General features: G+C 41.0%; 1 protein-coding gene across 2 annotated transcripts in view; it reads right to left on the bottom strand.

The window, feature by feature from the left end:
• CLASP1 (cytoplasmic linker associated protein 1) overlaps positions 1-26,464 on the bottom strand; it is a 279,688-nt gene that overhangs the window by 40,299 nt on the left and 212,925 nt on the right. Inside the window, exons 24-31 of one of the 2 annotated variants that reach the window (XM_080798123.1) lie at positions 25,005-25,028; positions 23,456-23,700; positions 21,370-21,433; positions 18,662-18,825; positions 14,173-14,251; positions 13,008-13,151; positions 4,166-4,309; positions 3,079-3,185 (exon numbers count right to left, since the gene is read on the bottom strand). In XM_080798123.1, coding sequence (XP_080654249.1) covers positions 3,079-3,185; positions 4,166-4,309; positions 13,008-13,151; positions 14,173-14,251; positions 18,662-18,825; positions 21,370-21,433; positions 23,456-23,700; positions 25,005-25,028 — 971 coding nt within the window. The remainder of the gene's footprint in view (positions 1-3,078; positions 3,186-4,165; positions 4,310-13,007; positions 13,152-14,172; positions 14,252-18,661; positions 18,826-21,369; positions 21,434-23,455; positions 23,701-25,004; positions 25,029-26,464) is intronic. The other variant, XM_080798122.1, reaches the window with a different exon arrangement.

Raw genomic sequence — 26,464 nt, 5'->3', positions numbered from 1 at the left:
GTGGCATCAGAGACCACATTCTAAGGGAGCGGCACTGCCTGAGGCCAGCCATCATCCCGGTCCCATGAGCTCGTCTCTGCCAAAGACAGCTGTGGTCTCTTCTTGTGAGGTCAGTAAGTGTGGAGACGAGAGGTCTCCACAGCATCCAAGGGCCCACAGACCTTCTCTGAGTCCCACACTGAGTTGGGGTGAGGTAACAGGAGGAAATTGGGCAGCCATCTAGGCTGGAGCTCTGCTGACAGGTAGCATAAGCAGATGTACCACCATCTCCCACTGCTGATGGGAGGCTGGTCTCCCAGTTAATCCCCACTTTGCTTCTATGGAAAATCTTGACCCTCCAATGCAATGGATTGTAAAATCCACCTAAAATCACCCTTTATTACTAGGGGGAACAGGTGATCTATTTAGTGTCATTCTGCTCTACAACACGTTTGCCAAGAATGCACAGCAGATGGAGGCGAGAACTGTCTACTTTCTGATCTCAAAGGGAATGGACATCATGCGATTTCTGAAGCCCCTTGCAACCCTTGTGTTTCATTTAACACAAATCACACTGGGTAAAATGAGCTAAAAAATATGTTTGTGTTTAATGATGAAAAACTCCAGGTTACAAATCTCCTCTCTAAATACCCAGCAGTATTTGTTTACTAGCTGGGAATAAGGAGTGATTCTTCCCTCACATACACACGAAGCAATTAATGGGATGTTCTACAAAGGTTTAACATGCTATGATTTTCTCTAAGATTACTGGGTTGATAAAAACAACTTCCTCACTAGGGTTTTCTTTTTTACTATCAAATTAAATTTGCTTATCATTTTAGAATATTTCCTTATTAACACACTACAATTTAAGTGTAGAGTTTTTCGACTATAAAAACACTAGTTCGTTTTGATACAAAAGAATTAGATTGAAAAGAAACAACTGGTAACAACTTTTCCCCTTAAGAATAAAAAATTAAAATATGTTTAAGATGATTTGAAAGAATGACAGCTCACAGAATGTAAATGCTACAAGAGCACTGCTGAGAAAAACCTCTGAGATTATACGTGGTAGCACTTGTCTATCGTCTCCTCGGGAATGGGGTAACCTAGTCCATTCTCCTATCTAATACAAGAGTTCATAGCTTTTATAACTTTCCTGGTGAAAGTATGTGGCCTACTTGATACTCCCATTGATATAATGACAGGAGGCAATTCTTCCTACTTCTGGATGGTTTTAGTTGTGAGAAAAATCACTTCTCCTGAGTTTAATTAAGTTGTTGACTAACGCCATCTGGGTAGGTATGCCCTGACTGAGGGCATATTCGTTTAACAAATAAAGAGACCATAAAATTAAATAATCCCCTAAAGCCAAATTTGTTGGCAAGAAAACAGGTCACACTTGGCCTTATTCTTGAAAATGGTATTAATATTAAAAATAAACCTCTTCATTTCTTCCACTGACCAGTAACCCTGACAGTAAAAGTTAAGACCAGGCCAACTAAAAGTAAATGGTGATTGGAAAAATAAATTTTTTAATAATCTGGGGATCAAGTGAAGATTAATACTGAGCCAATTCTTAGCTCTGATGGATTATGCTAGTGGTCTCCACCAGTCTTTTCCTTAGACTAGCAGCACAGAGAGTAAAAAAAGTCTTGAGTTTTACCTTTTGCTTATTACCTAAGGAATGTGCCACCCTAATAATGAAATAACTAAAAGATAAGAAGTACAAACTGTATATTATGGAAGAGTAGATTTCTCAATTAATGGTGCAGAAGTATTACTTCTAGACAACAGCAACTATTTACAGAGCATTCAAGTTTTCCACAAAATCCTTCCGCTGCCCTCCACCCCAAGAAAGAGAACTCTGATTTTACTGTAACACTGGACCCTATAAAGTATATATTTTAGATACAGTTATTAACATGAAAAACAATAGTTCACTGAGCCTCAGTCACACCTATTTTTCATTCGCTTCTGATCTCAACTATCTAATTATAATAGCCTGCTAACAGTCTCATGACAACACAGACCAAACTTGGAGACGTGACATCATTCTATTCAAATACATAGTACCAACAGGATTTAGGAGGACTAGAAATAAGGCAATATAAGCAGTAGCATACTGTAAGTATACAACATATTTTGTTTTACCAATAGAAAAACACAAATTTGACATGTACCAAATATTTATGTGACAATTTGAAGAACCGAAGAGAACTTTATTGGTAAGAATGGATGATTTGGGGAAACTCTTGATCATTTAAAAATCTAAAATAAATTTAAAACCATTTATATTTTCTTATCATCTTGGTGTCAACAACCCTTAAGACACAGCCACTTGATCCCTGTAACCAGGGATCGCAAAGCTCTGGACTTCTGGTAAACAAACATAGCATGTATGACCCTCTCAGGTCTGGGGACTAAGAAGTCTGGCCTCTAGGGCCACTACCCTATGTGAGGCCACTCCAAAACATGCCAGGGGGTCACCTGCAGAGACTTCCAAGGGCTGTGGGCAGAGGGGAAGTCTAAAGATTCCGACACAGAGCATTTTTGTTATTTTAAGTCACTGTCTCAGACTCTATAAGACCAATGTTTGCATGGTCCCCATGGAAGTCTGAAAGTGCTGATCCAATTTTAGCTCTCAGGTTCTTAATACCTCTCCAGAGCAGCAGTCTGCTTCAAACGTGAGCCCATGATGACAGCAACTATGCTTGGAACAGCTGCATGGTTGGAGAACTACCCCAGGCTATATGTGGACTATTTTATTTAGATGACAAATACCCTCAGGGGTTCCTAGCACTTACAGAATAGGTGATGAATTTCGAAGTGGTTTGTATATGCAACAGTAATAAATGTAAATATAGCTTTAAAATTTTAAGTTACTAGGGAGTGGTCAGAGCCGGAAGAATCTCTGAGAACATTCAGCACAAATTGGCCATTTTGCCATACACAGTTAAGATCTGGGTGAGGACTAGAACCCATGGTCTCCTAATACCCATCCATTTTTTGGTATTAAGCTTGGTCTAAAATCCTAGAAACAGGCTGGACAGACACTTGGGTGCTTTGGTTTCTTCACTTTTGTTGAAATGGCATTACCTGGGAGATAGGCCCCCATGGGAACAGTTGGTGGGTGAGGTCAGGGGGCTGGTCCTGCTGCTGGTGTGTCGGGAGGGAGTTCGGCCAATTGTATTGCTCGGAGAGCCCTGGTGTGAAAAAGAGTAAGCATCATTTATTTGAGGGCTAAACACAGATTATAGCGCCCCCTTTCCCTTAGGTTTTCTTTTCTTCTTCCTTTTTTTTTTTTTTTTAAGACTGATTGATTGATTGATTGATTTTAGAGAGCGAGATCAAGAACATGAGCAGGAGGGGCAGAGGGAGAGGGAAAGAGAATCCCAAGCTGACTCATGACCATTACATCACAACCTGAATGAAACCCAGTCAGATGCTGAACTGACTGTGCCACCTGGGTGTACCCCCCTTAGCTTTTTAACCCACATGTAAAATAAAAGGGCAAAGGTGGCACAATTGGGGTGACTTTTTTTTTTTTTAAGAATCACTAAAGCCAACTTTGAGTGCAAATACACCCAAAATGGCTGTCACATAGGGGTTTCTGAAGCTGAATGACTGATGTCAGCTGTGCTAGAGTGACAGACACAAACCGAGCACTTCCACCTTTACATACAAAGAAAGTAAGTAGGGGCACCTGGGTGGCTCAGTGGGTTAAAGCCTCTGCCTTCAGCTCAGGTCATGATCCCAGGGTCCTGGGATCGAGCCCCACATCGGGCTTTCTTCTCAGCAGGGAGCCTGCTTCCCCCTCTCTCTCTGCCTGCCTCTCTGCCTACTTGTGATCTCTGTCAAATAAATAAATAAAATCTTAAAAAAAAAATTAAGTAATTGTATGTAACTTACATACAAATAAAGTAAGTAATGAATAAAGGAGTAAGTGACCAAGTAAAAATTAACTGATTAAACAACCTCATGTAAGAAAAAAGCCATATTTAAATACTAAGTTCACTCATTCCCTGGGAACACTACAGAATCAGACACGGCCCCCACCCTCCAGATACCCACAGCCTACTAAAAGAGATCAAGAAAGCTGGCCCTTTTCTCAGGGCATGTCCAGACCAGGGATTAGCAGAGGTCATGATCGGTACAGAGGTACTAACTGTGACTGAGCACTCACCACACTGGTGTTACTAGCGTTCTTGAGGTGGTTATGCAGGAGTTTGGTGGCACCATCCTGGAATGTTTTTGGCAAGGCACCAAGTAACATGGTAAATTCAGGAGTGTTCAATTCAAACAGAGAGATCAGCACAATTTGTGCTGCCTGGAAAAAGAACACTTGATTAATTTATGTAACGGGCAATAGTGCATTTTGGTCAAAACTTTCATTAAAATTGTTTTACAAAAATGTTCTGTATGAGTAAAATAAATGAAAAAACAAAACAAAACAAAGAGGATACCTTTGTCATAAAAAACACAAACAAAAGGCATCTGGAGAAAATAAGATCATCAATTATAAATAGCGTGATTTCAATCTGGAAAATAGGCCCCAGTTTCATCTTCACACCCTGGCCCTGGGTTTTCACAACATGCCCGTAATAAACGACTCTTCCTGTGTCATCCAGCACTAGGCACAAAGCTGGCAAATCCATAAATGAAACAATTTAAGAGCGTAGAAAGGCTGATGATGGTTCACTTTAAGTCAGAACCGGATGGATGGGGCTCCCAGTGCATCCTGCGAGAACAAGACTCTATAAGAGCTGCCAAGGGGTTATCTGAGCAGCCACTTTTCCTCAAGCCCGCTCCGAGGGACTGAGACATTTTAGAAAAAGATTTTAAATAATACATCCAAAAAACTCCTACTATTACACCTATGAAGTGAGGAGACAATCCATGGGAAGCAAACAAGACTTCTACCCTACAAATGAAAAAGTACTCTTCCATGTTTTGGGAAATGCTCTACTTCTCTTGATTAATTGAGACAATATATTGCATGACTGCTGGTAGTCCCTGAGGCAGCGAGAAGGGAAAGCAGTTAGCTGAAGCGACAGTAGCCCAATGAGACTTAGGTTTCTCCAGCCAGTTATGGGCTTTCTATGGTACTAAACAGCAGCAGGCACTCTGAGATTAAAAAAATGCCTAAGGACTCAGTTCCAAGGGTTTTGATTTAGAAAAACCATGCCAGAGAAAACTTCAGTAAATAATGGCATTTCTTACAAATTTCTGAGAGTCAGAAGAAAGAAAAACACATTATGAACATCTCCTGACTGAAAGGATACATTTATCTGTCCACAACACTCTAATTTTAGGATTGCAGTAATTATTCTGAGCATTTTTTCCCCATGATATAGGGTATTACAAAAGATATATTTGCTTAGAAACACTCTGGAAACAAACACCACAAAATATTTCAATGCTTTCACAATGTTAAAATTAATTCTGGATCCAGGTAAGGCAAAACTATTATTTTCGTCTGGAGAAGGAAAAAAAAAAAGAAAATCCAGAGACTCAAATGTATTTAACCAAAAATAAAAATTAATCATGAACTTTAAAATATCAGTAGAATATTTTTCACGGCATCAAAAACTACTTTTTAGACATATCAAACCCATTTATTAAGCATAGCATTGGGCAAAAGTATCTTCCTTTTTCCCCTTGACCTCCAAATAGTCATTAGTAGCCTTTCCAACCAATTTATATCCCAAGGGGCTTGTGTGCTTTCATGACAGAGGCAAAACACATTGTTACTGACTGTGTTAAAATATACATTTTTACATTTCATTATTGAAACATTCTTAAGTTATCTGAAGAAATCTACTTCACCACCAATGTAATATATATTAATATGATCTGTATATTTGTAGAGAAGCAAATTCCAAAACGCATGCAAACGCATGTGCATTTAAAAAAGCATTTTATTAGATGTTAGGAAAAAAATGCACACAGAAAAAACTGCACTTCAAAGAGACAGAAAGAAACAGACTTGAGTTTTTAGCAGGGAGAAAAAATGTTGCCAATTTAGTAAGAAAGTTTAGGGACTTGTTTTTTAATGATTGATGATGACATTTGAAAATTATATAATGTTTCAGTATATTTATGAATAGTATATTTTAATGTGAAATGTGCCACTGTCTTTACTTAGAAAACCACACTTCTTCCCAGAATGACAGGATATCTAAAACCACAAATTAACTTGAAGTTTTTCATGAAGCAAATTATAAAATTAGTGGGATCTTTTAGGAACAAGAGGGCTGCCTAGAAATTGTGCTAATTCATGGCTACGTGCTATTAATGACTCTTAGTCACGTGGGAAAAGAAGTGCAGCAGACTTTAACTTCTGGCCCATTAAAGAAACTTCTCTTTCAATGACCTTAACGTTGAATTTTGATAAAAAATCGAACAGAAAGGGAATTTTGAAAATATAGCTAGTTGGAAAGATGGCACATTTGCTGTGACTTATACATATAAATGAATATAATTTATTTTTACATTTTCCAAAATACAAAAGATTTTATACAGTCTTCAAAAGTCACCCTTGGGTTTAACACTGTTTTCAATGTAAAACCTTTTCTAATGACATCCAAGCTCCAGAAATGGATAGAAAGCATGACTGAAATATGTTCTTTTAAAAATATTTTACGTCAGGGCACCTGGGTGGCTCAGTGGGTTAGAGCCTCTGCCTTCGGCTCAGGTCATGATCTTAGGGTCCTGGGATCGAGCCCCACATTGGGCTCTCTGCTCAGCAGGGGGCCTGCTTTCCCCCTCCCCATCTGCCTGCCTCTCTGCCTACTTGTGATCTCTCTCTCTGTCAAATATATAAAATCTTTAAAAAATATATATTTTACATCACGGTTTTAAAAGGAATGAGACTGTTACGTTCCTAAAATATTTTTTATCTACAACCCTCTGTGTTAGTGAGAAGTCGGACTACTAGAATCCAAGCAAGGAAGAGAACTGGGTTATCATTACCATCAATACACCCTTTTTAAGGAAATAATTCCAAATTCAGGGCCGAGTTGGAGATATTAGTTTAAAAAAGCTTGAAGCATAGCTCATGGGCAATAACGAATCAAAGAGTAGAGTACGCCACTGTTCGCATCCCATCACTGAACTCCTGCCTTTCACAAGAGCTGGGGCCGGTAAGCAGCCAGAGAAAACACTCAAGGTCGCTGCTGACTTTTTCTAATGGACAACTCAAGGGTCACCGGCTTCCAAGATCAAATAGCAACTTACAAGGACATGATCCCCACTCATGGCCCTACAGGAGAATTTGGCAGGTGAGGGCAAAAGGTACTTCAAATCTTCCACTGTGTGGAAGAATTCCCAGGGCAACCAACTGCCTTGAAAGCAGGAAAGAATTCTGTTGAGACAAATCAATAAACTTTTGACAAATGCTTCTGCACTGGTATTATCTGGGGAAAACTTCAACTTGGGGAGGAGAAGCAGCTTTCTAATTTATGAAACAATTACTGCTCCTCCAGACTGTCATTAGAATTGCTTTAGAAAATCACCAAACAAAGGGTACCTCAAACCTTCAGACATTTCTTACCGAGTATCTCTCCTTCACTACTCTGCTAAAATATGGTAGACGTGTACACTCCATGAGGCCATTTCTTTGGGCAGGCGGTTAATCATAAAACACGTTAAAACACATTTACACGCACACACACACATGCTCACATAGTATTATATGAACTTTAGGTTTCTTCAAAATCCTTTCAGTGTCTTGACAAGGGTAATCAGTATTAATCAACTGAAATGCAAACAGTGAAGTGTCTTTTTTCAAATTAGCACATAGTTTAAAATCTACCTGTTTACAATTTTCTTCCAAGTTTCCTTCTCCAGGCCCAGAGCAGGTAGCAGCTGACCTAGTGGGGAAATCCTCACCTACGCGACTACGCTGGAGCGGGGACTGACAAACAGGAATGGCGGCAGGATTTAGTGAGAGAAGAAGCAAGGGCTTAAACCGGGGTTATCTGTAAGCTGTGAACGTTATTTGGCATCTTTTACAGAATCGCTGAGGTCTCTATGATCTAACAGCTAAGAACAGGCAGAATAACAACAGTAATTCACCAGTTTCGAACCTCTGTCATTTCCTAGATGCGTAATTACCACAATCCTCGCCAGTACTAGCAGCACTCTTGCCTTCTGCAACAGGAGGGTCCAAACGAGATCCAAAAGGTCAACTCGTTTCTTGAAAGAGCCAGTCACAGTTAAGTGGAGACTCAAATCCTGTTTGATGGGAAAACCCTGAGCTTTGTGGTTAGGCCACACTGCCTACCTATAATCAGACTTGAACATTTTTCAGTTAGAGGGGCAACTGGGTGGCAGAGTCGGTTAAGCGTCCGACCTTTGATTTCGGCTCAGGTCATGATCTCAGGGTCATAAGACACTCTCTCTGCCCTCTCCACCTCTCCCTCACTCCCTCTCTCTTAAAAATAAAATTAAACATTTTTTTTTCAGTTCGAAATTTCAACTTTAAAAGGCTTCTATTGTCTTCCTGCTCTATACAACAGCATCTTTATACTTTCTAGGTTTTTTTGCCATGCTTTCAATCACCACGTTTCTCAAAATGACATTTGAGAACTATATCTACTATCTTCTCTGACAAAGTAGGTGCTAAATGCCAGAGGATCATATATGATAAGCAAACCCACAAGGATTCTGAATCTTAAAATATAAACATACCATTAAAAATTCTACTGCATTATCACATTCCCTTTGGTTGATGGGGGAAAAAAAATCTTTCTAATGCTGGAAAAAACTGGGCTCTCCATTTGTTCCACAAATAGCAGCAGCAAAACTGAAACAACCTTTGAACAAACAGAGCAGGGGCCACAAAGTAAATAAAGTAATGTTTATGTTTTTCTCTACTGCAATTAGTCCTCCCAAGGAAGCCTGAGACGGGGATTAGCATTCCCATTTTTTGAGAACAAAGGAGAATTAAGAGGTTACCATACAGGCTCACACCAATGACTGGCAGAGGCAAAAGTCAAACAAAGGTCAAACTCTAGAATCTACTTCCTACTGACAATACGTCATCTTTTTTTTTTTTTTTTAAGATTTATTGTTTATCTGAGAGAGGGAGAGGGAGAGAACGTCAAGCAGACTCTGCACTTGGCAGGGAGCCCAATGTGGGGCTCAATCTCATACTGAAATCATGACCTGAACCTAAATCAACAGTCGGATGCTTAACTTACTGAGCCACCCAGAAGCCCCACGTTATATTATCTTAACATCAACACAGTGCCTTCAGAAAGGTATGGCATGGCTAGCACAACTTTCAGGGTTATCATACCGTAACATGAACAACGTTACTTTGGGAATAAAGCAGCCGGCGTGGTTGGGGGGGCACTTTTCCTGCTAGGAAACCGGAAAAAAACCCATTAGTTTGGGCCTACGCACACTCCACTGCTGACTGGCTTGTGTTCTGATTTTGGCTGTGCCTCTTCCCTCCTCTTCAAAACATCTTAAATATTTAACCACCCCTCTCTCTCCAACATCAAACACCCCAAAATGCTGAGATGAAAAGGGAAACAAATACTAAAAACGTTAATAATAAATCAAGAGTTCTATCAGTTTAAAGTGCTTTCCCAAATAAGACTGTATAGAATGAATTACACTGTCTGCAAACTCTACAAGTATTGTTGGCAGAAAATTAATATTCTCAGATGCATGGATTAAGGTTTTTCCATCAAATCTTGGACGTTTGGGGGAAATTTTTTCCCAAATATTTTCCTGCTGGCTTTGAAAAAGCAAACTGCCACACTGGGGAGAGGACCACGTAGCAGGCAGTGGGTGTTGGGTAACCTCTGTGAGCTGAGAACACCCCTGCTGGCAGTTTGCAAGAAAACAGGCACCTCCTCCCCACTCCTCTAAGGATCAGAATTCGGCCGAGCAGCAGTCAGCCAGAAGAGACCAGGTCTCATATGAGACCCAAAACCCAGGCAACACCTTGATTTCCATGTGTTCAGAGGACCCAGAGACTGTGTACCAGATTCCCGAATCACAGAAATTACAACATAATAAACGTGTGTAGTTTCAAGCTACTATGTCTGTGGTGATTTGGTTTCCGAAAGAAGACTAATACCAGAGGTCAAAACAGGGGGACTCCAACACTGTGGTTTTGAAAATGATGGCTTTAATGCGCTACTTAAAATGAGATCATTTCTCTTTGGACACTTATCATTCATTAATTCACTGAAAATATTTATTAAATGTCTACTCTGTTCCAACGGCATTATGCTCGGTGCTGAGTGAGTATAGAGGGTGAGTGACAACGGGAAGGTGGGGAAGGCACTGGGAGCAGCAAGTCCAGACCTAGGCCTGAAGATCCTAAAGATGTAGGCTGGAACCAAGAGAATTAGTGGCAACCAGGTCACACGACAATGACAGTCTGTACGTCTTGAGGTTCAACCCCAGGGCAGTGGTCTCAAACAATGGATTCTCAACTCTGTGCCTTAAAAATCAGCCAAGTGTTTTGGTTCTCAGTGTTGTTGGGTGAGACCCAAAACACTGTCCATATTTTATATCAATTAAGTCAAATTACCTGGGGGAGAGCCCAGGAATTGAGGTTGATTTCAACCGCGGCCAGGCCTGAGAACTATTGATATAATAAATCTGTCCAGATTTTCTGAAGAAGATTACTGTCCCAGAACCTGGGTTTGAACTCAGTCTGAAGGTGAGGTGTTAAGCAGTCCTCAAGCTGGGAAAAGGGAAGAAGTGAGAGCAGGCAACAGACGTGGAATATCAATGGAGACCAGGCTTTATGAAGTAGCACTATATGATCCAAAATGACTGAAGTTAAGTGTTGAAGATCAAACAATAAATGAACCATGTGATTTCTGGCAATAAATTTAATATCTTAACCATATCTGACTTAAGCTAGTATGAAAATAAGTTGAGTGTAGGGGCGCCTGGGTGGCTCAGTCGGTTAGTGGACGGCCTTCGGCTCAGGTCATGATCCCAGAGTCCTGGGATTGAGCCCCGCGTCGGGCTCTCTGCTCAGTGGGGAGCCTGCTTCTCCCTCTCCCTCTGCTGCTCTGCCTGCTTGTGTCTCTCACTCTCTCCGTCAAATAAATAAAATCTTTAAAAAAAAAAAATAAGTTGAGTGTATTGGAGTCCAATGCTAAGTAACTCAAGGAAAAAAGTTCCTGTATCAGCCTGTTTAGAAAAGTTAGGAAAATAAATTCTAGTTCAAATTTCTAATGTGCATGTCCTGAGAAAATGGACATTATGAAGCAAGTGAGCTGCTCCCACAAAGGCCCTAATCATGGTAATGTATACTTTGAGTATGTTTCAGTGCTGCAGGAGGAAATATTTAAGTAACATTCAGTTACAAAGGAACACGCATACACACACACACACACACACACACACACACACACACACACACACACACACACACACACACACACACACACACACACACACACACACACACACACACACACACACACACACACACACACACACACACACACACACTTACATGTTACGACTAAAGATAGAAAGCTGTCCTGAAGGCTTTTGTATTTATTGGCCTATCTTGCAATTGTGAAAATTACAACAGAAGTATCTGTTTGTGACTTACATACCAACCAAATCATTCAACCACCTCCTACTGTTCCTCCCTAATCCAACATTGGCTTAATGGCTAAATTAAAGGTTGCCAGTGAAATGCTCTTTTGAGGATAATTTTGAATGAATGCTTGAATAAGATATGCCCTTCTTCCTCTGACCTTGGACAACTTAGTTTATTAATATACAGTGGACATAGGACTTACATGACCTGTGACCCTTCCAAAAAAACCTTTCAGAGAATTCTTCTGTTGTCTTTGGACTCCATTAAAGGAGGAAATAAGTGTTCATCTGCATTTGGAAATACACCACTCCTCCTAGCTGTTGCTTGGAATCCTCCTTTCCTTTTTTCCTGCCTGGACCCATGTGGTCCACATTATCAACTCTGCTCAAGGCCAAAGGACTCCACTGGTCAGGCTAAATATGGAAGCAGTATGGCACAGAAGAAACAGAGCAAGGCTTGTGATTATACACATAGAACCAAAGTCAAGTACTTTCAGTATGAAAGCAGAACTGAGGAAGCTGGCTTTTAAAGAGTACTTTACAAAGGCTACTCAGTTTCCAAATAAAATAAAAGAATGATGGCTGCATGTGAAACTCAAGCACAGAAGGACATGGACAGGCAGAGAGGAAGAGAAACAGACACAGGAACTTACACTTGCTGTGTGCTTACAACTTGTCAGGAATTGACAAAATGTTTCACATGTAATAATTAATCTCTGTACGGGTTCTGAGGTAAGTACTACCTAGTAAGAGAAATGGTACTCTGTGTACTATTATATGTCCCTGTGTACTATGACATTACTTCATTGTACACCCTTCAATGTGTCACTTCTGAAGAAAGTAGCCAATACTTCTCTTCTTCTGATAAAACAAACCAAACAAAACAACACTTTGGTGTCCAGGGGGCTCCAAAATCTGAATTCTACCTCCCCATTCATTCAGCCCCTCCCATGTCAAAGACAGGGTGTTCCAAATGTGGTATATAATCCCAAGTTGTTTGTTCTTTTTAAACTCAAGAATTCATATCCTAGCGAACTTTTAGTCACATTTTGCTGTGAGGCCAGGCAGCCTTAGATTTTCAAGTCTGTCCTCAAAGTCCACGTCTTGAAACTGATGTATGGAAAACCAATGGCCTTACGAGAAACTGAACTACTAGTGCTTTCACATATGAAAAGAACAAAATTGATGTCTACGGAAAGCATGAACCCATCATACAGGATTTCCAATTTTCATTTTGATGTCAGAAGCCTAGGAGGAGGTGGAACTGGAGAGAGGAGATAAGAGCAAGAGCCAAGTCTGGTTTTCAGAGAAAAGAAGTGAGAAAGGATTCCTGTGTAAGTATGTGGGGTGGTTTGCAAGTTTCTAGGTACACTTCTTTTCCTAACATGCCTAAGAACAGTCTATATTTAAAGCTGCACTTTGAGTTCTCTTGGACATACCTTTCTCACGTCTGAACTCTTTGGTTCTGTCGTCCAGGTTATAATTCTAGAAACGGCAAGCCTCGTCTCACTAGAGTTTACAAAATCTGTTGGATCCATCTGCCGAGCGAGGGACTCAATGTACTTCAGGATTGCAACTTTGACCTGAAAGAGCCAATAATTACAAACATTAAGCACACTTTATGAGCCTCTGAATAGAATTCTGAACTGAATTTTGATCAAAGAAAAATAAATACTCTTGAGGGGACACCTCCTTTCTCCTGGATTTATGTTCCCCCAGGGAGTGGTGTCCACCAGGAATGAAAGCATGAAATGACTGACAGGTAAGTTTGCGAACAGGGCGAGTGCTGTACAGGTCAATCCTCTTCAGTTTTAGACTGAAGGCACACTCTGCTCCTCCCTTATGCAGCAAGACACCTGCAAGGCATGAGCCCCCGTGGGCAGGCTGCGGGATTTCCAGCTCTGCTAATGACTGGGAAGTATTTAGCTTTGTGTTTTACACATCCTTGGCCATGTCTTACAAGGGAGCATTTTCAGAGATCAAGCTGATATTCTGCCCTAACTTCTCCACTGATGCTTCAATGGGTTTGTACCTTTGGAGAAGAGGGTTATCGTTCACTGGGCCTATACTAAAACCCCCACAAAAGTTAATGATTAAAGAACAGATGATTTACATGACCTCATTCAAACCAAGACAATCCCTCCCTCAAATTCAGTCTCGTTGTTACAGTGATGATTTTCTAAAATATGTAACAATTAATTTTCATGTGTTAGAATGTTAATATTGAAAACATTCTAGTAAGATACCTTATTTCAACACATCAGAGCTTTCTAGTTTAAATACCGTGAAAAACAGTAATAATACCCAAATGTTGGTAGGATGTGGAACAGCTGGTGCTCCCATTATACTGCTGGTAGGAATATAATGTGGTACAATCATTTTCGCAGTTTAAAATAAAGTTAAACATGTATCTACCCAATAACTCAACAACTTTATTCCTCGGTATTCAACCAAGAGAAATGGAAACACATTCCCAAATAGTTGTACAAGGATGCTCACGGTAGATTTATTCTTAACAGCCAAATAGGAGTCAAGAACAAAAAAGTACATTTTAAGCAAATTTGACTTCTAGAGGTTGAACTGTAATCACAAATAGTTACCAACCTTGAGGTTAGGAGTTTGAGTTTGATCCACAATAAATCTCATCAAAATGTTAAACTGTTGATCAAACGGAAAGGAGTCCCTAGGTTTAAGAGAAGAAAATAAAGTGCTCAGTTTTAAAGAAAGACCTATTACAAAAAGTAATGTAAAACTGCATCGGTAATGAAAATATACCATTACAGATGACTCTAATTTATATAAAAGCAAGCTTGACCTTAGTTGACTAAGTTTACTAACTGTACTTTTCATTTTATAGAAATACTACAGTAAAACACATTATATGGAAAATTCAGAAAAAGGAAACTCTTGCTGAAAGTCCCCAGACACACACTATGCTCACTTTGAGTTATGCTATTTTAAAAATTAAGGCCAAGTAATAAACTAAGGAAGAGATTCCTACCTGCCCTCTAAGGGATCTGCTTGTCTTCTCTCTGGCCACCTTTCAGAATATTGCTTCGTGACAACCACTTCCAATCCCCAAATCTGGATCTGCATCCTGAGTGAGCTGATTACCGCTGACCTTGCTAAGGCTCATCACACTGTCCTCCTTGGTCCCACTGGGCAACTGCTTATGGTCTCTGTTCTGTGGGGTCCCCACAGCGGAGTGCCTGTGGGAGACCCAGCAAGGCAACAAACTCCCCATCCAGCTACAACACATATGCGGAAGCCAGGGTCTGCGGAAGCCCCTCTCCTGCTCCACTTCTGGCCTGTTCCTAAGCTCACTTCTGGTAGCCGCTTCACATCTTCGACACAACTGAGAACCCTGAGGGCTCCTGGCTAGCGCAAGTCTGTGCTCTCTCCCTTCAAGTACTGCAATTATTAGTATTAGTTTAAAAAGTACAGAAATGGGGTCTATGTGGGAAAATGCAGACACACCTTCCACATTAACAGGAAAGACTGTATAAAGCAAACTTCTATTACAATGGGGGCTGAGTGAATGCACTGCTTTCTTTGGACTCTATGACTCATACTGCCTATAAATTAAGGAAACAAGCTCAACAAAGCACACACAAAACGCCTCCTTTTCTTCTGCAGCAAGGGGAGAATGGAGAATCCACTGAAGTATAAACTGGTGTGTTTCATCAGGAAATGCGCCCATGGTTAGGCACAGCCAAAGGAAAGGGAACTGGCAGATCCCAGTCAAGCCTATTACCTCAGGAACCCCTCACAGCCAGCATGGAGACCCCTACCCCACCCACGCAACTCCATCCCCCACCCCCCCGCCCCAGACTGATCCTAAATATGTTTAAACAGCTAGGCATCTCAGCTGCTGGGGAAATGGGAATGATGAAGGAGTTCTAGAGACTTAGACAGAATCTACCCAGAAGAGGATTCTTTTTTTTTTTTTTTAAAGATTTTATTTATTTATTTGACAGAGATCACAGGTAGGCAGAGAAGCAGGCAGAGAGAGAGGAGAAAGCAGGTTCCCTGCCCAGCAGAGCCGGATGTGGGGCTCGATCCCAGGACCCTGGGATCATGACCCGGGCCGAAAGCAGAGGCTTTAACCCACTAAGCCACCCAGGCGCCCCCAGAAGAGGATTCTTAAAGGAAAGAGGCATCCAGGAAAATAACAAGAGAGTTTTCCTTAATCACCAAAGTTTAGGAGTAAAATCTTAACATTCCTGCCATCCCTAAAACCCTGAATGGTTTTGCCATTCATAAATTCATCTACATTAAGGAAGCGACCTTTAGGCCAAGTCTGGCTCGCAAGTGTTTTATATGGCTTTCAGAGTGTCATTAAAAAACAAAACAAAAAACAAACAAAAAACCTCAAATGTGTTGCCTTAATGCACCTTTTTTTTTTTTTAAGATTTTATTTATTTATTTAAGAGAGAGAGAGAGCATGAGAGGGGAGAAGGTCAGAGGGAGACGCAGACTCCCCATGGAGCTGGGAGCCTGACGTGGGGACTTGATCCTGGAACTCTGGCACTATGACCTGACCTGAAGGCAGTCACTTAACCAACTGAGCCACCCAGGCACCCCATTAATCCACATTTCTGACCTTTCTTGAGAAGTCTGGTACCACTGGGCCCACGCATCACCATCCCTCCTGTCTACTTCACCCAGTTATTATCAGCTAATCAGCCTCGCCCTGGCTGAACCTTTACAAACCTACTGTTATATTGGTATGTAGGTATGTTCCCTAATTCCACTAAACTTACTCAACCAAGGGAGGGATGGCATTTGAAAGGTTTATTGTAAATACAGCATATTAAACTGAGCTCAGTGAAAATCAAAAGAGATCTATTTGGATAATAAAATTCTGTAGCAGCACAGATAATACAGATCTACAGGATCAGGCACCAAAAGAAAACAGCTCACATCAGAGTGCAGAGGAACAAATCCAAGTTTGCAGTCACAGACATCTAATAGATGCATGCATGGGGATGACGGTAGGTGAGTGTGTGCTCCTGCAGCGGAGGGAGCCAGAGAGGAAAGAAAAAGCACAAAGACTATCCACACCATCCTACAGAAGAGGAAGACGCCTGTCCACAGACCAGCCTGCAGTCAGAGGAATGGACAGCGGAGCCACAACCAGCAGTCCTGGATTCTGGCCCCCAGCCTGCCACTAACACGAAGTGTGACACAGGCAAGTCAGGTCAAGTCTGTTCCCTCATTAATAAGATGAGGAAGGGTCCTTCCATTATGGAAATTCCAGGATATGCAGTCATCGCCCAGTGGGTAGTAACTGGGTTGTACAAAGGCTCCCGTACTGATGGTAATTACCTATTCTGGAGTCCTTTGTTTAGCCATTTAAACATTCACTGATCTGACACATGACCCTCCATCTTCTACCAAATCATAATGAAGAGTTTACAGCCAAGTATCTTCTGAGGTCATTTAAGCTCTAATACTTGTATGTTGAGGACCTGCGACTGTGGAGATAACACTGGAGGTCGCTCAACAATGACAGCGCTCAGTCAGTTTTTCACACGTCTCTGAGTCTCTAGAGACCTCCTCTCTTTCTTCGTAATAGCCAGAGTGTTACAACTGCTGTGTTAACAATCTCCAAGCTACTGAATGCTAAGAGAGAGTATACCTGGACAAAAGGGACATCATATGTGCTAGAAAATTTCTAGTGTGACTTGTAAGAAGTTGAAGTATTAAAAGGGCTGAGATCTTCAGAAGGATGTAAATAAATACTCAAATGTCTTTCAAAGACAAGGGAATCCGTTTGCAAGGCTTGATAATATTTGTTTTTAATTTGTCTTGAGTGTTCACAAAAACCATACCAGCTCAACGAGGATATAGGTATTTCATCTCATGGAATGCAGGAACATTTCAACAAATATGTTAACAAGTGAATGTGGAAACTGTGTCAGAGAGTACTTATTCAAGCAGATGACAAAACCATGGGTAACACCAAGAGAGTCTTGTAACATCAACATGGTCTGGCCCATGTGGAGAGACACTTTCCAGAAGATGATGTCCAAATGATCAACAAATACATGAACTGCTCAACATCACTATGAGGGAATGCCAATCAAAACCACAAGGAGGTATCACCTCATACCTCCTTAGCTATTGTCAAAAAGATAAGAGAGAACAAGTGTTGGTGAGGGCGTGGAAAAAAGGGAACCCTTCTGCACCGTGGGTGAGAATGTCAATTGGTGCAGCCACTATAGAAAATAGTTCAGGTTCCTCAAAAGATTAAAAATAGAAACATCATATGGTCCAGTAACTCCATTTTTGGGTGTGTATCCAAAGGGAATGAAACTACTATCTCGAAGAGATAACTGACCTCATGGTCACTGTAGCATTATTTACAAAAGCCAAGATATAAAACAACCTAAGCATCTGTCAACAGAAGAATGGATTAAAAAAAACACACACACACACACACACACACACACACACACAAAACACAAGGAATATTATTTGGTCATAAAAAAGAAACTGCTGTAACAACATGATGGACCCTAAGGGCATTATGCTAAGTGAAATAAGCCAGATAGAGAAAAGCAAATAATGCATGATCTGATTATACATGGAATCCTGGGCTACCCTCCCACCCCACAAAAGCCAAATTCATAGAAGCAGAGTAGAATGGTGATTGCCAGGGCATATGGGGTGGGGAAATGGAGAGATGCTGGTTAAGGGATACAAGCTTCCAGTTTCAACAAGAATAAGCTCTGGGGATCTGAAGTACAGAATGGTGATTTCAGTTAACAATACTGTATCATATACTTGAAAGTTGCTAAGAGAATAGATCTGAAAAGTTCTTACCACCACTACAACAAAAAAATGGCAATTATTTGAGATGAAGGATGTGGTAAGTAATGTTATAATCATTTAGCAATATACACACATTGTCACATCGTCAGGTTTACATACTTCAAACTTACACAACGTTATATGAGTTATACTCAATATTTGAGTTATATCTCATGATGTAATATTATATAATATATAAAATACAATATACATGACAATATTTGAGTTATATCTCAAAAGCTGGAGAAAAAAAATGGTCTAGCCCCAAAAATCTTACCTGGTGACATCTAGAGCCTTCTGAACTTTTGCCTGCACAGATCCAAGTAAGTCTGCTCCCATTTTCTTAAGTAATTGTGTGAGAAGAACAAAAAGCCAGTCTTGCAAGTCATCCTTATGAATTATTATAAAATCCACAAGAGTCTCCAAAAACATACTGAAAACCTAGGCACAAATGAAAACCAAATGTTTCATATCTGTAATTCATAATTTCCTCCAAAGTCTTTATTAAAAATGGACTGGTCAAATCGAGAAGACAAATATATTTTTTAAAAAAATAGATAAAGGAAAAAGGATCGGAACTTACTCTCTGTTGTGAATTCCACGGCAAACCAGGCCATGCAACAAAACAAATTCCATGTTAGTCCACAGTGAATTAATAACCATTTTCATGCAGTTTCTTAAAAGACCTAGAAAAGACTGCACTCTGATACTGATACTCTCCCCTCCCTCAATATGCCTTCAAAATTCAGTACTGAGAGAAATTAACTTTGCTGAAAGTTATTTGTTTAATCCTGGAGGCCTCTCTTCCTTCCATCCTTCCTTTGTCTTAAAAAAAAAAAAAAAGTCTTTTTAACCATCATAATTCCGTACTATTACTGTCCATTATCTAGCATTCAACAAGTAATGCTACAAGATGAGGGAGGGGGAAAAAACTTTGTGCATTGTAGATTTTGAGGTAGGCCAATTCAGATACCATAAAGTAATACAATATAAAAAGGTATTATTACAGTCATTATAGTCTTTATTAAAAATTATGCCTTAGAATAAAAAAGATACAGTCCACATAATTCTCACGTTGCTGTGCGTTCATTAATGCTGCGTAAGGTGAGATAAGAGTCCAGAGGGGATTATCCTTGAGCCGATTTCAGAGAGGTAAGCGGCACTGTGTCCCCTACTTGGCTAATGAGTCATGCTTTACTGGGACAACTGAGCCATTATACACCTACTCAGTTGTAGCACAGCAACTGTTAACCACCAGGGGTCTCCCGTGAGACAGCTCAGAAAAAAACTCATGAGCCCCTGCTATGGCATTCCTGGCTTAGCTCCAAGGCAGCTAGCAAATATTAACTAAACTGAGACCTCCAAACTCACTGTACAAGAGCCTTCTGATGGAAACAAATTTCCTTCTTTATCCTCACATTCTGGTTCTGAATCAGCAATCTAGAGGTGACAGGTAACAGAAATTTCATCAATGCCCCATACCTAACACCCTCTATGCTCTAACTCTTATGAATCTTATGCCTAAAATCTTCCCTTTTTTGGGGGGGGGCAATATAGGGCCCAAACCCACGACCCTGTGCTCAAGACTTAATCCAAGATCAAGAGTCAGACATTCAACTGACTGAGGCACCGGGGCACCCCAGTCTTCCTGCTTTTAAACACTATCTTAGAGAAAAATCATGGTAATTGTATATTTACATATCTGTGTGGCCCTAGAACTGAACCTTTCTTGGATTCTACTTATGGTGTTAATGTTAACCTTGCTGTGAGGTTCATCATAGGAATTTTAAGACATGCTTCAAGACCAGTATCGAGAACTGTAGTCTCTCACCACCCTCACCCCCACAGAAAAAAGGGACCCCACCCCCCAACTCATTCTCCCAGGCTCCTATGAGGATCTCAAAGAACAGGGGTAACGTGTTGTTTGCTGTGTCCCTAGCCCAGAGCGACTACTCAGTGAGTGCTGAATGACTGGATGGAACATGTCTGATGACTCTAATAAGAAAGACAGGGCAGGAAAGGCACAGAGGTCACAATAACTGGCTGGCCATGACAGGTCTCCTTCTCCCCTTAAGACTTACAAGAGACCATTTTTACTAGGAAAACTGTGGTCTGCGATCATGAAATCCTGCACTGTCAAGCACATGAGATTTGTTTATGCTGACTTAAAGTTCTCCCAATTTTTGTACTTCTGTTTCTGTCCTTTATCCATCCTTTAAACTTGCCCAATAAACTCATTCCTCCCATTTTCTTTCTCTAAAAGCATCCAACTAGGATTCCTCCCAAACTAACAGTATTTGTTTCAAATTTAGACTTCAAGCAAGCTTCTGTAAAGGGTCCCTCTCTTGGCACCACTTCTAGAAAGGGTCTGGGTCACAGTCAGGGGTGTTTTCCTCCCAGCAGGGACCCCTCCTCAGGCTCAGTGCTTTCTTTGCACCCTAGGCGTGTGGACGTCAGCCAGGTGGCCACCATCCAGCAAGTTCTTGAGGACAGCAAAATTCTATTTGGAGAAATAGCTTAACCTGGTTTTTCAATAAATCTATTACATAAATGCTTCTATTTTTCTATCTTGTCCTATATAGACAAATTCTACATGGGGTACACAAAAAATTATATACTTGACTATCTTCTTCACTTCTGTTAAGTTAAAAAAAAAAAAGGCATTGCATTAGAATATGTTGTTTTATTCTGGCCAAAAGCATCTGAATATGACTACATCTGATTCTTTCCATTAACTCTTTTTTTCCCCATTATCTCTTAAAACAAACTTTATTTAGCTTATTTTGCTCCATGTTCTAAGGACATCTGAAGTTCCCACAAAGTCATTCTTAAAAGATACAACGTAAACTACTGCAGAAACTGGTGTTAAATCTGTAAGGTCTATACTGTGCTGTGGGGAATTATCTCTCATTCTTAAGTAGTGTATTATACGGCTCACGTGGGCATGCAGGGGCGGGGGTGGGCAGGCACAAGTCCAAGACTCACCTTGCTGTGAGGGTCAGCAAACATTCGGGTGAAGATCTCACACAGTCTTTTCAATTCTACTCGACTAGAAGAAATAAAATGGAAATTAATAAATGAACTTAGAATTTAATGATGAGTCAGCACTGAGATTAGCGAGAGCTTTTTTAGAACTAATTTTTATGTAGCGAATCTTTTTTCACAAATGAATCATTTTATTTAATTCACAATGAAATTAAGTACAAATATAAAACCATGATAGTTTGACTCTCAACTTACAATGAGGCAACAGCATCTCAGAGTGACTACCAGAGTTTACACACACACACACACACACACACACACACACACACACACAGCAATGGCAAAGCCTGGAGCTAAATACCACTCATCTCATTTGAGGTCTGTTTTCCATCTGCCATAGGTGAACAGTAATGGGATAAAGTGTAGGAAAAGCACGTGCTTTGGAGTCAGCAGAGACCTGGATTTTAATCTCAGTTTTGCTACAAACTACTCCGATGTATTTAGATCCGTATCAAACAAATGGCTGCAGGGAGGATTAAAGGAGGGAATGGTGCATTCCTACAACTGCTAAGACCCAGCAAACATTCATTTCCTGTTAGTGCCCTTTTGCCTTTCTGACCCTTACTATATTGCGTTCCATTTCTCCTTTAAGGCTTGAGTAAGAGTCATCACCTCTTCCCCAAATCACCCCTGAGTAATCAGATGAGATAGGTGGTTCAATGATCCTTTAACATTATTTTAAGATTTTATTTATTTGACAGAGCGGAGGCGCACAAGCAGAGGAAGCAGCAAGCAGACAGAGGGAGAAGCATGCTTCCCGCTGAGCAGGGGGACTGATGCAGCCCTCGATCCCAGGGCCCTGAGATCATGACCTGAGCTAAAGGCAGATGCTTAAACCAAGTCACCGAGGCATCCCGATCCTTTAATATTATTAATAATGAGATCTAGTTAGACCAGTGCCAATCAACAGATTTCTAGAGATTATTCAATGGATACTCAGTGAACACTAAAAAAGTCAAGAAACTGGGATCACCAGAATTAAGCAGAGTCTTGAGGAATAATCATCTCAACAAACCATCGTCATTTTTTTTTTTAATCCTCATTTTGTTTCTAACAGCTCACTAGAGTGTCAGAAGCTACGTGCATTTCAGAAGGCACACAACAAAACTTCTCAAGACCTCTCGGGGGGAATCAGCGTTCAACAGGTACGAACAGGGCAGGATGGAGTAGGACGGACCGGTGGGCACACTTATGGCACAGGGATCCACTAGTCAAGGTTCACTTGGCTGTGCAGAGCCTATCTGTGACCATAAACTGATCCACTCTCACAAGTTATCTAAGAAAAATTCTCCAAAGACTATAATATCCATATTTCAGGGATTCTAATGTACTGGATTTTTCACATTTTCACATTTCTGTAACTTTGAGATTCATCTTATAATCAAAGACATGTTAGTGCTGCCATGGTTTAATAAGTAGCATTTCTTTATAAAATAGCGGTGTGTCAACGGTCCCTCAGATTTGATGAAATATGATATAAACACATACTTTCTTAGTATGTGTGATATAGGCTCATTTTAGAAAATTTGTGAAATAAAGAACCAAAGAAAAAAGCAAACTAATCCACTCTAGTAATAACACTGGTACTACTTAAAAGTACTCCATTTTAGTAGCTCGTTACTATACACATTTATAAGCCGTATGTATGCATGTTATAAAATCTTAGGCTGAGACTGCTAAGATTTTACCCACAACTCCAAAGTATAATGAGCGATACCAACCTGCAGAGTTGTTTTATTTTCTCCCTAACTTGCACACTTTACCAATACTTCTCAAACAACACCTACCAGATAAATGTGAACTGCGGGGTAACCAAATGTTTTTATAAACCTAACAGAGCATTTGCCGGCTATTTCCAAGTCTCTGGAACGCCAAGACCATGTCTTAGTCATCTTAGCACCCACAGTGCCTGCCCTTGTGCCTGAACTGTGAGGACTCCAGGAATGACAAGGACTCCGCATTGACCACAGCTGAGTGTAAGACGGGACTTAAAACTTGGCTCACAACCTTGGCCTCTCGTCCTCACCTCAGTGTTCTTTGGCTCTTCAGTAAATTCTGCAGGCCTAGGAGCCCTTCTTTCCTTTCTGACCAGTTGGAACTGGCACAGTGGTTGAGAACTTCCGCCACGTCCTCGGTCTGCCGCAGATAATGGGGAATGCCACCATTCCTGGAGCCGTACGAGCGCTCAGAGCAAACACTTGAGGCGTCGCTGTTGGCGTCGTCGTCAGAGTACATCCCATACGGCTCATACCTCCTCCTCACAGGCTTCTTCTGTCAGGTGCAACGAAGGTCGGGGTGATGGAGGAAGACACGGGAAGGTGAGATGACTGTGAGTCACAGCACACGGTATCGACAACAGAGTCAAAGGTAAAAAGATACGCACGCACGCACACACGCACGCACCGCGCTTTCCTGTGCTCACAGATGAGGGAGATAAAAACGGAAAAGAAGACACCCAGTCGGGATAGTAAGTAATAGGCAGAGCAGTCTACAGCAGAGAGGGAAGAATGTGGTCTGTAGGACGGTGTATGGACTTCGCAATGAGGCCGACTCAGGTGGCAGTCCTGACGCCGCCGACTGGCTGAGGAACTTCAGAAAGCTCCTCACCTTCCTGCTTTGCTCTCCTCATCTTTGAAATGACAACGAGGCTACCTGTCACAGGCCTGCTGGGGGCACATGTGAACTAACCTGGCCCAGCCCCTGCCACCCTGCAGGCATGTGTACCTGTCAGCCCCCTTCGCAATTGAAAGCATTCTATCTTGAGCAGGGTCTGTGGGAAAATTTGTTGGAATATCCATGCTTCCTTAAGAAAGTCTGGAACTGAAATGTCAGGGACACAGCAGTCTAAGTCAAAGGATGTTTAAATGGTCCGAACACAAATAAGCTTCCTGCAGACCCTCTTCATTCACTTCTCTTACCCTGAATATAAAACTCTAAGTTAAACCCATAAATAATAGAGCAACAGCTATTAAACTGAAAAAATACAATTTTCCCTAAAAGAAAAAAAAAGTTTATTGGCTAAAACCATACAAATACAATTTTCTTCTGTCTTTTTTTTTTTCTTTCACAAATGTAATCGTCTAATAACGTATGGCTTGTCCGTCCACCATAACTTGCTTGGGACAGTTCTGCCTTATGTCTCTTGTCCCGGCAGAGTTATGAGTTAGGTAGCACCCCCTTTCACTCTCAGAAGGATCCTTCTTAGAACTATAAATCATAGGATCATCTGATATATATATACAAACTAGATTTGTAAAATAAGAAAAATGTTGAATATATCCATTCATGAAATAGTAATGACATTAAGAGTAGACACAAACTGGGTTAATAAAATAAAACACTGACAGGAGAAGGAGCAGAGCTTGACATTAAAAAAACAAACAAACACTAAAACAGATGAGAGAGGGGACTGATTCCATGGCTAACAGCAGCTTCACTAGACTTGACAAAATCATAATTCAGGCTAAAATTTCTACATTGCACTACATGCTTTTTTGCTTTCACTAGCTCCTAAAGGAAATATACTCCCAACAGAAAAAAATGAAGTTGTAAAACAAAAGTTAAAGCACTGGTACCTTGCTCCTGGAGTCTCCTAACAGCTGTAGGCAGGAAAATATTGAAGGATGGGGAAAAAGCATAGAGAATTATGTCAGAAGCATATGTGGGGATTGTTCTTGCAACAAAAGTGTACAGCAAAACATATCTTAGCAAACCAAAAATACAGGTTAGCAAGCGAATTCATATCAAGCGAATAATAACAAAGAACACTTTCACAATGGCATTTCCTAGCCCTTCCTACACCTCCTAGCAACACGCTCCAGTTCTCAGTACACTTCCTGCTATGCTAAAACTCTCCCCACGCCACCAAGGTATATCCCGAAAGTCATTGTAAGTTCTCCTGTCTGTTCCTATGCTAGATTCCGTCTGCCCCTGGGGTTTCTAGCCTGGGAGGCAAACACTGTGTACCATTCCTGTGCTCTCTCCTTTGCAGCAGGTCCCTCAGGGAGGCTAAGCAGTTTGGATGAAGAGTAGTAAGGGCAGCCTGAGTGGACTGAGGGCTAGAGCTCAGAGAAAAGCCCCGAGTCAAGGAAAGCCCAAGCTCAAGTTCTCAAGTCCAACTCTGCCCCCTGGAACTTTGTGCACAGTCCCTTGGGCGGTTCTTTGAAGATCGAGGGAACTCCCCCGCCTTAACGGGAAGTCCCATTTAGCTAAGGGTTTTGTACATCCATCATTTCCCACTCCTCTGACCTCCTAATAGGGTCTCTGAATAAATAAGAGACAGATTCTCAGTGCTGCAGCTTAGAAGGAAAAATAGCCTCCCAGAGTTCTGTTCCAACTCATGACTCTGAAGTCAAAGCCATGGTTAGTGCAATTATCCTGAACTCCAGTACCTGCCAGGAAAAAAGCTCTTCTACACAGAAGGCTGCTGAATAGAGCTGGCCAGGCGGCCCTTGCTTACAGGAAGAGCTTCAGCAAAATGCTTGCTCACAGCCGCTTGTCAAAGAAATCTGACTGAGCAAGAATAAATGAGGGCGACACAGGATGGGATGAAAGTGAGAATCCCTGTTAGCCACAGACTGTAACATTTTGATCAGATGAAAAACGGGGCTGGGTTTAAAACTTCTGGGTCCAAAAGCAGGATGTTGTAATACGTTTTTCCTCAGGGAGACAATATATCTTAAAACAGCACAAGCAAGGCCAGTGATCAGACAGCTCTAAAGAGGATCTATTTTAAATGCTGAGCACATCAACCAGAATATGCTAGAGGCAGTGTCACTACCAGCTGAAATGCATCTTTTAAAAGCAATCTGACCATGAGCTGATTCTACCAGGGGATGTTCTGCTATAAGCACAAATTTAAGGGCCTCTAATTACTTTATGTTGCTGTTTTTTTTTTTTTTTAGATACTCCATTATAATGATGCAAAAACACATTCCACCAGTGCTTTATATCCTCAGAGTTCATCGGCATTAAAATTTAGGAAAGTTTCCATAAATAATGACTTAATGACTCATTTTTAAAGACAAACAAACGA

This window comes from Martes martes (genome assembly GCF_963455335.1).
Source record: "Martes martes genome assembly, chromosome: 3".
Lineage (NCBI taxonomy): Eukaryota > Metazoa > Chordata > Mammalia > Carnivora > Mustelidae > Martes > Martes martes.
This window is presented reverse-complemented; position numbering and strand designations above follow the sequence as displayed.